The following is a 12,499-nucleotide window of genomic DNA, read 5'->3' as shown; positions in this document are numbered from 1 at the left end:
AGACTCCTTAGGGCATTCTGCAGGTTGGGAGAGCAGGTCCTGAGTGCTCTTTTTCTGCAGGTCAGAGGCAATGTCTAAAACTGTCACCTGAGGAAAAAGATACATCTTGTCCAAGGGGGAGAAGAAAAGGGTCGACCTCTGAGACAGAGTGACCCCTTTTGATGTAAAAGAACACCACAGTTCTCTTTTTTAAAGAACACCCACGGCTTAAAGACCACCCAACTCCTGTGCACTGTCATGAATGCCCCTGTCAATACAGGAAAGCATTCCTAAAAGGTCTGAAGAGGAATCTTGAGGCAAACAAGAGCAGTCTCTAATCTTGCGAGCTAAAGCACCCATCGCCCAGTCTAAGATGCTCATTACCTCAAACACTTTAAAAATGTTCTTTAGAAGATGGGCAAGTTCTGAAGCCGAAAACATAATTTTGGCCGAAGTGAGAGCTGACCTCCTGGCTGAGCCTATAAGAACGGAGAAGTCTCCCAGAGAGGAGGCAGAGTCTCCCAGAGAAGGAGTTTCTCCCGTAGAACTCGACCTGGACAGCTTAGAGGGTGGAAAACAAAAAACCGCTTTACCTTGCTCTCTCTTCTCTGCGAGCCACCCTTCTACTTCGCTCAGCGACTTCTTCGCTGAGGAGGAGAGAATCAGCTTAGGTAACTTCAAAGAACCAGCTGAATGAGCTTCCATAAAAAAAGTCTAAGCAGGAGAGGAGGGAGTCGCTGGCAAAAATGAGCTTGGAAAGGTGGCTAACAGGAACCTCAATAAAGCAGAGTATGCAGACAAAGGAACATCCTGATCCACTACGACCTCTTCTTCAGAAGAGACAGGAGAAAGAGAAAAGTCTGCTGGCACCTGAGATGCCGGAGGTGCCTTTTCAAGTAAACTTAAAGTGTTGTCTAGCTTGCTCTGGATTGGATCAACTGTCCAAGGCAACACTACGATAAGAAGGTGGAGGAGTGGGTGCCAACGGGTGCTCAGGAAGCACTGAAGGAGCAGGAGCCAGAGACAAAACTTGATGGCGAACGGGCGCTAATATGCAACTGGGAGCTTGGGTGCTTCGACGCTAGCTGCTGGCCACTCGGGAACTAAATGGAGTGCTGAGAGTGCTTGGCACACAACTCCTGATGAAGGGGTTCTCTTGAGTAATGAAGAACGTCTATGCGCCACAAGGCGCCTCAGTGCCAGACTACAATCGTCATCTGATACCGAAGAGAACTGCTCCCAGTTGTCCCAGTGACTGCAAGAGGGGATGAGCTGAATCCTTGCTCTTCTTACAAGGCACAGGAGAAGAGATTGCAAAGTCCACTGCACGCCTTTCCAGGGGGCATGATTTGTCCGCAGAGCATCGTGAACGCCTGGGACTAAAATCCACAGAGCTGGAGGACATACAGTGAACATTCACTTGGAGGCCTTTCCACTGGCCTTTGGTTGCAGTCTGAGATTCATCAACAGACTGAACCGAGGGAGTGACTGCTCGGGGCAGACCCCACTGACCTCCCTTAGGCTACCAGTTTGACTCCTCCCAGGTGCTCGGGAGTATGCCAGGGACCTTGGTCTAGGAGAATCGGAGGGCCAAACGGCCACCTCCTCCACTACCACTGCATTAGCACTGGGCGCTATGGGAGCTCTGGCTCACTTCTATCCATCAGCACTTTAACTGATGAAGCTAATTTAGTGATCAACTGCACAATTAATTCCAATCATGTATCGATTTTCGACTCTAGGCTGACCACGGTGTTGGGATCAGAAATGTTAGAGCTGGGTAAAGGAGAGGTTTGCATAGGTAGAGGAGATGGAATGGGATCAGAAGAAATTACAGGTGCAATTGCATCTGACTTAGCGGACGAATCCTGACTAGCTAAAGCTTTACTAGTTTCTCTAGCAATAGCTTTTCTCGTCCTATCTCTAGCCAGTTTCTTAAGATGCGAACCTAAAGTCTTCCACTTTTTTAAATCCCATTCACTATATTCCTCACATCTCAAATCAACTGAACACGTTTGTCCCCTACAATGAATACAAATACATTAAACCCCCTGTATTCGCATTGTCAAGATTCATGGACTCTCATATTCGCCGATTTCTCTGGGGAACGTATCTACTCATTATTCACGGAAAATTCGCCCATTCGCGGTATTTTTCACAGAGAAATATTCACTGATTACTGTATTTTCACATAATTTTCATGCCTTTATGCACTTTTTGTGATAAAACTATTAAAATACTCAGGTATAAGCATTTTTTGAGGGTTTTTCTTATGTTTAAACTATCAAAATAGGCAGTTCTAAGTGTTTTTAGAGGGGTTTTAAGTATTCGTGGATTTTAGCTATTCGGGAGTGGTACACATCCCCGTGAATACTGGGGTTTACTGTAGTGTGTGTGTCATAAGATTCCTCAGTAAGTCTCGTATTGCAGCCTCTGCTACAACACCTAATACTCGAACTGCATGTGTCAGACATCATGGAAAAAACCAAAGACAAGTAAAAACAAGGGCAAAAAGTTGTAAACCCATGATCAAAAATATACATTACAATTTGTTCCTAAAGGATATATATTGTACTCTCACAGGAGAGCTTTTCCAAAGAATTTGTTCTTTTACAAAAAAAATGAAAAACACAATGTGGAGAAGTGAAGTTGGATAGATAGGTGAGAAGAGACAACAGAGAACATACGAAAAGCATGTGGTAAAAAGCAATGCGGCTGGGAGCAGAAAGATATAAAAACCAAATAATTATATAAATACAATATGGTTAAATGGCAGTTTAAATTTACAGTTCTAGCCAGAAAAAAATTATAAAAAATGGCAACTATAAAGCAGTGGTTGCAACAAACTCAGAAATCTATACCATGTAACCTAACAAAAATCTTACCTGGTAAGCTAATTCACGGGTTGGTGTAAGAACTAAAGCAAATATTCCATACGGGTCCACTGACAACTTTTCTAATATGGGAATCACAAATGCCAAGGTCTTTCCAGACCCTGTTTTAGCAGCACCTATAACATCTCTGCCTTGAAGAGCTGGTGGAATGCAATGGAACTGGATAGGTGTTGGGTGACGGACCTCTGTTAAGATCAGAAAGGAAAGTAAACATTTTAAAAAAAATTTCCAAAATAAACAATAGCTATCAAATCCTTTATTTGTGAAGACAAGTCTCTGTAACTTTAAACATACTGTTCAATCATGAAAATCCCTGATACTTTGTATGCTTCAGAAACATCCATAGTACTGTACTATAAAAAATCTGATGCAATTTCAATAACTAAAAATAAAATATAGCCAATATCAAACAATTTTTGTTTTACTTAAGCTATAACCTCTGGCAGGCATAAAGCCCACAATAAATGCCTGCTTACCTCTGAGCAAACTGTTAAGAGAGCTGTCTATGACTAGGTGCAAAGGAGAGTCCTACTAACAAACATCCACAACTCTAGATAACCTTTTCTGATAACGGTGCAACTCACTGACTGGAGTAAAGGTAAGATTTTTGAAGGATGCATGACTAAATGATTTATAATGTTCCTTTTTCAGAACCCTGTGAGTTAGCACTCCAGCAATACTAGAGCACCAACAAAATATCACAATTTTTAAAAGTAAATTGTATTTTTCCTAACTATACAAACCTGAGGTCCTTTACATTAGGAATTACTTATAGTGAAGGTGGACAAAGCCGTTAAACTCTTGAACAAGGTGGTTAGGCAGTAACTACCGACAGGTAGGCGGGGAATACCAGCCTGCCCAGATGTAAACATTACAGTTTGCCTTTCAGTCCAGGTTCAGATTGAGGGGTGGCATGAGGAGGGCATAAAAATGTAATGTAAAGGACCTCAGGTCTGTATAGTTAGGAAAAATACAATTTACTTTTAAAAATTGTGATTTGTTCCAACAAGATATACAAACCACTGGTCCTTTACATTAGGAAGACTCACTGGTTGGAGGGAGGAATCTGAGTGAGTCTCTTGAACTGACTGGAGTTCTGCACACCTGGGCTACTCCTCCTGGTCGAAAGAACGAGGAGGAGTACCGTGCCTCTGACATATTGATCGGAGTGTAGGAACTGCAAGATCAAATGTCAGATACTAGACCTTTTCGCATGAGTGAGGAAACGTAACTCATACGAAATAGGCTGGGAAGAATCTAAGAGTCTGAGGCAGTAAGGAAAATGCGAGATAGGGTTTTCCTTATTGCCAGTCTCTCCTTCCTCCCCTTGCTAGAGGAAGGGGCGGAATTGCTTCTATGATTCTTGAAGAAAAATAGAACAGATGCTTGATGTGTAGTCTTACCGCATCAGACGCCAGATCCAGCAAGTATTGGTTCAAGTCCTATTCTCATCCCAAAGGAGGAGAAGTAGGAGGACGAGGAAGGAGGAGGAGGCGGCGCCAGTCACTCTCGGTATCCTTCTCACTTCCAGAACCAACACCTTAGGTGAGATGCTACTAGCCCTCTTGAAGGGGCCAGGTAAGAAAACACAACTTGTTGAGCAGCCACCACAGGACCAAGGAAAAAGGTTCCAAGGGCCTGTGGGCAAGACCACAAGAAGACAAGAGTGTGGCCTATGACAACCACATGTTGCTTCCAGACTGACAGAAACTTCCGGAATGCAAGGCATGGACCAAGCCACTGACTTCGTGAGCTCTCAGGTGGAAAGTACTGATATCATCATCGCCAGCTGCCGAGTACCTCCTTCGATTGCTTCATGAAGCCAGGCAAAAGATGTGCCCTAGACACTTCTTCCTTGGGAGATAGGACTGGCAAAAATGTCGACGGCATCTAGGTTAGGAATGATCTGGATCATCGATACAAAGTCCAAGGAGGAAGGGAACAAGGACTCGAACCCGACAATAGATGCTGGTGGATTCGGAGTCCACTTACGACATCCGAGAAGGAGTCGAGGTATGGATCCCCTTAACCTGCTCTTCCATCTTCTACGTCAAGGCCAGAGTGAGATGAGAGATGGCCCTAAGAGGGCACATCTCTGTCCGACAACACTCATAAGGGCATGTGCAGAGCACGGGACAGGAACCTTAAATGAGAGTCACTTGCCACACAGGAAACAGCAAGACTGAAGAAGCTTCTCATCAGGAGATAAATCTCGACTGAGGATAAAAAGGCTACTTCAGATAGAAGACTAGGTCGCAAGGGCCTACATTCTTCACAACTGAAACAGAGAGAAGCAACCCTCGGCGGAGAAGATGAAGTACAGCCTTGAAGAGCAACTCTGGCCCGAGAAGAAGTTCCGTCACCGACCCCCACCAGCGAAGACGGATCCAATCCCTGAGACAGTGTTGCAGAGGACTTTAAGAGATATTTAGCTATATCTGTTGCCGCTCGACGAGAAAATGATATTTTAATGATAAAATAAAGTTTGTTCATACTTACCTGGCAGATATATACAATATATAGCTGTAATCTCCGAAGTCCGACAGAATTTCAAAATTCGCGGCACACGCAGTGGCCGGTCAGGTGGTTAGTACACATTCCCGCCGCTGGGAGGCGGGCATCAGGAACCATTCCCATTTCCTATTCAGATTTTCTAATGCCACTGTCTCCTGAGGGGAGGAGGGAGGCCAATATGAATATATATATCTGCCAGGTAAGTATGAACAAACTTTATTTTATCATTAAAATATCATTTTGTTCATGAGACTTACCTGTCAGATATATATATAGCTGAATACCACCTTTGGAGGAGGGTAGAGACAGCCAAGAATTAGGGAAAAACAAATTTATAGGTAAAATTATTTTGGTTCCTTACCTGATAGCATAGCTGACTGCGTGGTTACTGTCACCCTAGTCTGCTTCTGCTTTTCTAGAGACCCCAGCGAGGTAGTGACCTATAAAGCTGGCGACTGCTAGATCTGTCAACGGGGGCGTGACCACAATGTGACTAGATCATAGACCATACAATGAGGACAAAAGAGCATTACCAACCACCTAACCAACACTAATACGTTAGCTTGCAAATGATTGGGAAGACTGCCTCCATCAGTCGACCCAACAACCATAAAAACACAATTAAAAAACCCTTCCTAATCAAGATTAAAGGATAGGATCAGAGCTACTCCCTGTCCCCAAGGTTGTTGAAGCAGCAATGTATGGTCCCAGCGAAAAGCAATTTTCGTATGCTACCTTAACATCTCGCAAATAGTGTGAGGCAAACACCGATTCGCTTCGCCAAAATGTGGCACTGAGAATGTCACCGAGTGCCATATTTTTCTGGAACGCCATGGAGGTAGCGACCGCCCTCACCTCGTGAGCGTTAACTCTCAACAACTTGAAGTTGGAGTCGTCACAACAAGAATGTACCTCCTTAATGACATTCCTAATGAAGAATGCCAGTGCATTCTTCGACATGGGATTAACCGGTTGCCTCACAGAACACCATAAATTATCCGAGGGACCACGAATGTCCTGAGTTCTTTTAAGGTAATACTTGAGAGCTCTAACAGGACATAGAACTCTCTCAGGTTCCTGTCCAAAAAGGTCTGCCAAACCTTTAATTTCAAAGTGTCTAGGCCAAGGGTTAGAAGGCCTTTCGTTCTTAGCCAAGAACGTAGGGCTTAAAGAGCAGACAGCATTGTGTCCCTTGAAGCCCACATGATGGCTGATAGATGGATGGATGGATGTATGATATTTAGGGCAAAAGCCCAGGCACTGGGGCCAACAAGGCCATTCAGCGCCGTAATGGAAAGAAAATAAATTATGTTAAAGTTATGAATTCATGAAGGAAATGATTAATAAATAAAATGAAGTGATGTGACCAATAAATAAGGGTATGAAGTTTAATGAATGATGTGCTATATACAAAAAAAAAAAATTAATGTCATTAAAATTCTACGTGATGTAATAAATTAAATTAAATATCGTTAAAAATTTTAATACACTTTAAAAAAGAGATGATAGCAGAAATATCTGCTTCATCTCCCAAAATATCAGACAGGGATTTACCCTGAAAATATCTCTCTCTTTGGTTAAAATATCTGGGGCAGACCACCAGAATGTGCTCCACTGTTAGTGTCTCGTCACAGTAAGCACACTCTGGAGGGCTGCTTCCTTCTAAAATAAACTGATGGGTTAGACGAGTGTGCCCAATCCTTAATCTCGTTAAAATAACCTCTGTTCGTCTGTCAAGCTGGAATGACGAAGACCACGGTAGTACATTATCCCTAATATTTCTATATTTCTTATTATTGGCAAGAAGGGGAGAAGTCCACCTTTCTTGCCATTTACTTAAAACATAAGATCTAATGGGACCTTTTAGATCTGTATGAGGCACTTTTCTAAAAGAGGTTTCTGATAAAATACTAGCAGCTTTCGCTTCCCTGTCTGCCATCTCGTTTCATGAATCCCCACGTGAGAAGGGACCCAACAGAAAGAGACTGATTTACGTCGACAATATATACGAAAAAGCCACTCCTGAACTTTTTCAATTAATGGATGAAAGCTATTAAATTTTTAATAGCTTCTAAGGTGCTTCTAGAGTCTGAGTATATGACAAAATTAGAGTCACTACTTTGAAAAACTAAATCTAGGGCAGACACTATGGCTGTTAATTCGGCAGTAAATATTGATGCAGAGTCAGGTAATTTAGCTGTGTACGCTGTATCACCAAGGATAACAGCGCAACCAACACCACTATCTGACTTAGATCCATCTGTATAAATTTTTGTAAAATTAGTATGGGTAACATCGTGCTCTAAGAATTTTCCCTAATCTCTTCTACAGTGCAGTCCTTTTGTTAAACAGTTTCTTACATATTGATGCTTCTGGGATAAGCCATGGAGGATTTACAGGATATTCTACTTCCAGGACTTTCTGGGATTTAAGGTGATTATTCCTAACATCCTCATTCAGTCGAATTTGGAATGGTTTAGAAGCTCTTGTACCAGAAAAATTTCGAGAGTCTGTTTCCTTTAGTGCTTGAAAGGAGGGATTTTTGGGAGCACTTTTCATTCTAGCCATGTATCCCAACCCTAGCTCTTGCCTTCTTAGATCAAGGGGTAAATGATCTGTGTCGACATAAATGCTTTCAACAGGCGAAGTTCTAAAAGCCCTGAGCATATTCTCAACCCCATGTTGTGTACAACATCCAGTTCCTTTAGCTTGGTTTTACAGGCTGAGGAATAAATCTGACAGCCATAGTCTAACTTAGATCGACAGAGAGAGTCATATAGCCTCAGAAGGGATTTCTTATCAGCCCCCAACTAAATCCAGAGACAACCTTTAAAATATTCATAGATTGTTTAACATTAAACTTTAGGGCATTTATGTGGCTAGCCCATGTTAATTTATGGTCAATAGTCATCCCCAGAAATTTAACTTCACTCGTAAGGAAGGATGGACCCTTTTAAACTAAGTGTGGGAACCTCTTCCACACGCCGGCACCTGGTGAATCTTACTGCAACTGTTTTGGAAGAGGAGAATTTGAAACCATTCTCATCAGCCCACTTAGTAATAGCATTAATAGACCTTTGCAAATGTTTACATACGGACAAGGAATCATATCCTGTGCAGTATATTGCAAGGTCATCGACAAAAAGCGAGCATTTAACAGGGGCGAGATTTTTTCAATCACGCTATTTATTGCCACTGAAAAAAGTGTTACACTTAAAACGCTTCCTTGGGGAACTCCTTCCTCCTGCATAAAAGGTTGGGAGAAGGAGTTTCCCACTCTTACCTTAAAAATGATATTTTAATGATAAAATGAAGTTTGTTCATACTTACCTGGCAGATATATATATAGCTGTATTCTCCGAAGGTCCGACAGAATTTCAAATTTCGCGGCACACGCAGTGGCCGGCCAGGTGGTTAGTACCCATTCCCGCCGCTGGGAGGCGGGTATCAGGAACCATTCCCATTTTCTATTCAGATTTTCTAACGCCACTGTCTCCTGAGGGGAGGAGGGAGGGCAATATAAATATATATATCTGCCAGGTAAGTATGAACAAACTTCATTTTATCATTAAAATATCATTTTGTTCATGAGACTTACCTGCCAGATATATATATAGCTGAATACCACCTTTGGAGGGGGGTAGAGACAGCCAAGAATTAGGGAAAAAACCAATTATTGGTAAAATTATTTTGGTTCCTTATCTGATAGCGTAGCTGACTGAGTGGTTACTGTCACTCTAGTCTGCTTCTGCTTTACTAGAGACCCCAGCGAGGTAGTGACCTATATAGCTGGCGACTTCTAGATGATCTGTCAACGGGGCGTGACCACAATGTGACTAGATCATAGCCCATACAAAGAGGACAAAAGAGCATTACTAACCACCTAACCAACACCTAAAGCGTTAGTTTGCAAGGGATTGGGAAGACTGCCTCCAGTAGTCGACCCAACAACCAAAAACACAATTAAAAGGGGATAGGATCAGAGTTACCCCTGTCCCCAAGGTTGCTGAAGCAGCAATGTAAGGTCCCAGCGAAAAGCAATTTCGTATGCTACCTAAACATCTTGCCAAGAGTGTGAGGCAAACACCGAATTGACTTCGCCAAAATGTGGCACTAAAAATGTCACTGAGTACCATATTTTTCTTGAACGCCATGGAGGTAGCAACTGCCCTCACCTCGTGAGCGTTAACTCTCAACAACTTGAAGTTGGAGTCGTCACAACTAGAGTGTGCGTCCTTAATGACGTCCCTAATGAAGAATGCCAGTGCATTCTTCGACATAGGTTTAACTGGTTGTCTCACAGACCACTATAAAACATCCAATGGACCACGAGTGTCCTGTGTTCTTTTAAGGTAGTACTTGAGAGCTCTAACTGGACATAGAACTCCCTCAGGTTCCTGTCCAATAAGGTCTGCTAAACCTTTAATTTCAAAGTGTCTAGGCCAAGGGTTAGAAGACCTATCATTCTTAGCCAAGAACTTAGGGCTTAAAGAATAGACAGCATTGTGTTCCTTGAAGCCCACATGACGGCCTCGAACTTCTCTCACTCTCTTCGCCAGAGCCGAGGAATGCCGTTTTCGAGTAACATCCTCAAGAGATGCAGAGTGGAGAGGCTCAAAAGGACTAAACATCAAAAACTTGAGCATTACGTCCAAGTTCCAAGCAGGGGAAATCAGCTGAGGAACCTTGGACGTCTGAAAGAGCTCGTAAGATCGTGGAGGTCCTTATTGTCAGACAAAGCTAATCCTCTGTGTCTGAATACAATCGAAAGCATGCTCCGATAACACTTGATAGTCGGAACTGCTATATCGAGTTTTCTCTTAAGTAAAGGAGAAAATCCGCAACCTGGCTCACAGTGATAGAGGAAGAGGAAAAGCCCTTCTTTCTACACCAACCTTTGAAGGTTGCTCACTTCGCTAGATATATCCTTTAGATGAAGAACTTCTGGCTCTAGCGATGGCCCGTGCCACCTGGCCAGAAAAAACCCCTTCGCTCTGACCAAGTTTCGATAGTCTGAAAGCAGTCAGGTTCAGAGCGGGAGATTCAAAGATATCTCGTGAAGTGGGTTTGTATGAGCAGGTCTGCTCTCATAGGAAGGGTCCTCGGAACGTCTACCAACCAGAAGAGAAACTCCGAGAACCAGTGGTTCGAAGGCCAAAACGTGGGGATGAGAGTCATCCTCGTCCCTTGTGAGGCCGCGAACTTGCGTATGACTTCTCCCAGAATTTAGAACGGGGAAAAAGGCATAAACATCTATTCCCGTCCAATCCCAGGGAAGAGCAACTATCGCAACTGCCCCAGGGTCGAGTACAGATGAGCTTTATAGAGGGAGCCTCGCTGTTCTTGAGGTCGTGAAAATATCCACAAGATGGCGACCCCAAAATTTCCAAAAATCTTGGCAAACCTCCTGATGAAGGGTCCATTCCTTCGGCAGGAGTTGATGGCGCCAACAGAGCAGGTCTGCTCGAACATTTTCGACCTCTGCAACAAAACTTGTGAGAATCGAAATGTTGCGAGCACAGGCTCAAAGAATAATCTCTCTTGCAAGGCTGAACAGGGAACAAGTAGTATTGTCCGAGTCTGCTAGAACTACACGATTGCAAACTTGGACCTCAAGAATTGGCGAGCTAAAAATAGCCGCCAAATCTTTGAAGTCGATGTGCCAGGACACCTGTTCCTCTCTCCAGGTTCCTAACACTTCCTCTCCTCTAGTGTTGCCCCCAACCTGTTGACGACCCGTCGGAAAAACAACACTAGGTTGGGGTTCAGAAGCTTGAGGGAGATCCCTTTCTGCAATTCCGTTGGATCGAGCCACCACCACAGATCTTCTTTATATAAGGAAGAATTCTCAATTCCTCTTTCAAGTCTTCCTTGCTTTGTCAGTTCTCCAACAAAAATAACTGAAGAGGCCTGAGATGCAGACTCCCAGAAAACAAACTTCTCCAGCGAGGAAATGGTCCCCAGCAGACTCATTCCTTCCTTCACCTAGCATGTTTCCTTTTCCAAGAAGGCCGAAACTTTTTCGTACATAGAAGTTGCCGTTCTTGCGACGGAGACGCTATAAAAGCCGCTGAATAGATCTGAATTCCCAGACACAATGGACAGTGAGGGGATCAGCTGCGACTTCTCCACAGACCAGAAGTCCCAGGGACTTCACGAGTTGCAGAGTCAACTGAAGGTCCTCCAGATACTTTTCGCTTCGACGTCCGAAGCAACCAGTCGTCCAAGTAGAGTGAGATCCTGACGTGCGACAGATGCAACTGCATCGCAACGTTTTTCATGAGACGTGTAAACACCCTCGGAGCAAAATGTGACGCCAACAGCATCTGGTGTTCCCAGGCGGTCAACCATCCAAGTACTGACCAGACCCAACGTTGCTTAACTTCGCTGATCGGACGAGAAGCGGTGTTTTCAACGTGGTATGGCGTTGTGCAGAGTCCAAAGCAGAGAGCCCTGAACTGGTACGCGTCTAGCCCCCAAGACAACCTGAGATACTTCACCGAACGTGGATGAATTGGGGCGTGAAGAAAAGTATCTTGGAGATCCAAAGATACCATCCAATCCCGGGATGAAGGGCTCCTAGTATTGACTGAGAGGTCTCCATCTTGAACTTTTCCTTCCGGACCAAGTTGTTCGACCTGTTGACGTCCAAGACGGGTCTCCAGCCTACTGAAAGTTTCGGGACTAGAAACAATCTGTAGTAAAATCCCGGGAACACCGAGTCCAAGATTTGTTCCACTGCTCTCCGCTCGAACATCTGTTCGAGCAGGTCAAACAATTTTCTGTTTGACAGGAAGGCAGTTGGGAAACAAAAACAAAAGAGGAGACAGGAAGGGAATCAAGTAACCTCTCTCTAACAGTAGGAAGGACCAAACGTCTGCCCCTCTCTTTCCAGGGTTGTGCAAAATGAAGCCTGGTTGCAAAGGGAGTCTGGAGATGAAGGGAGTCACTTGCTACCTCTCTTGAAGTGACATTCCTTCGGGAAAAAACTCTCTCTCTCGTGGTGCGGGTCTCGTGTTGCTTCCCATGGAAGCCCCTTTGTTATGCAAACATTTAGCTTTCGTTTACTTTTTGTATCTGAGATCGGTGCAAGCGTTATGAAGGAGATGCAG

At 43.8% G+C, this 12,499-nt stretch overlaps 1 protein-coding gene and 1 pseudogene across 3 annotated transcripts in view; both read right to left on the bottom strand.

Moving 5' to 3' along the window:
- Dbp45A (putative ATP-dependent RNA helicase Dbp45A) overlaps window positions 1-12,499 on the bottom strand; it is a 186,875-nt gene that overhangs the window by 154,230 nt on the left and 20,146 nt on the right. For all 3 annotated transcript variants that reach the window (XM_067127554.1, XM_067127556.1, XM_067127555.1), the window contains exon 2: window positions 2,865-3,058. In XM_067127554.1, the coding sequence (XP_066983655.1) occupies window positions 2,865-3,058 (194 nt within the window). The remainder of the gene's footprint in view (window positions 1-2,864; window positions 3,059-12,499) is intronic.
- On the bottom strand, window positions 11,702-11,819 carry LOC136852643 (5S ribosomal RNA; annotated as a pseudogene).

Source organism: Macrobrachium rosenbergii, chromosome 25, assembly GCF_040412425.1.
Source record: "Macrobrachium rosenbergii isolate ZJJX-2024 chromosome 25, ASM4041242v1, whole genome shotgun sequence".
Lineage (NCBI taxonomy): Eukaryota > Metazoa > Arthropoda > Malacostraca > Decapoda > Palaemonidae > Macrobrachium > Macrobrachium rosenbergii.
This window is presented reverse-complemented; position numbering and strand designations above follow the sequence as displayed.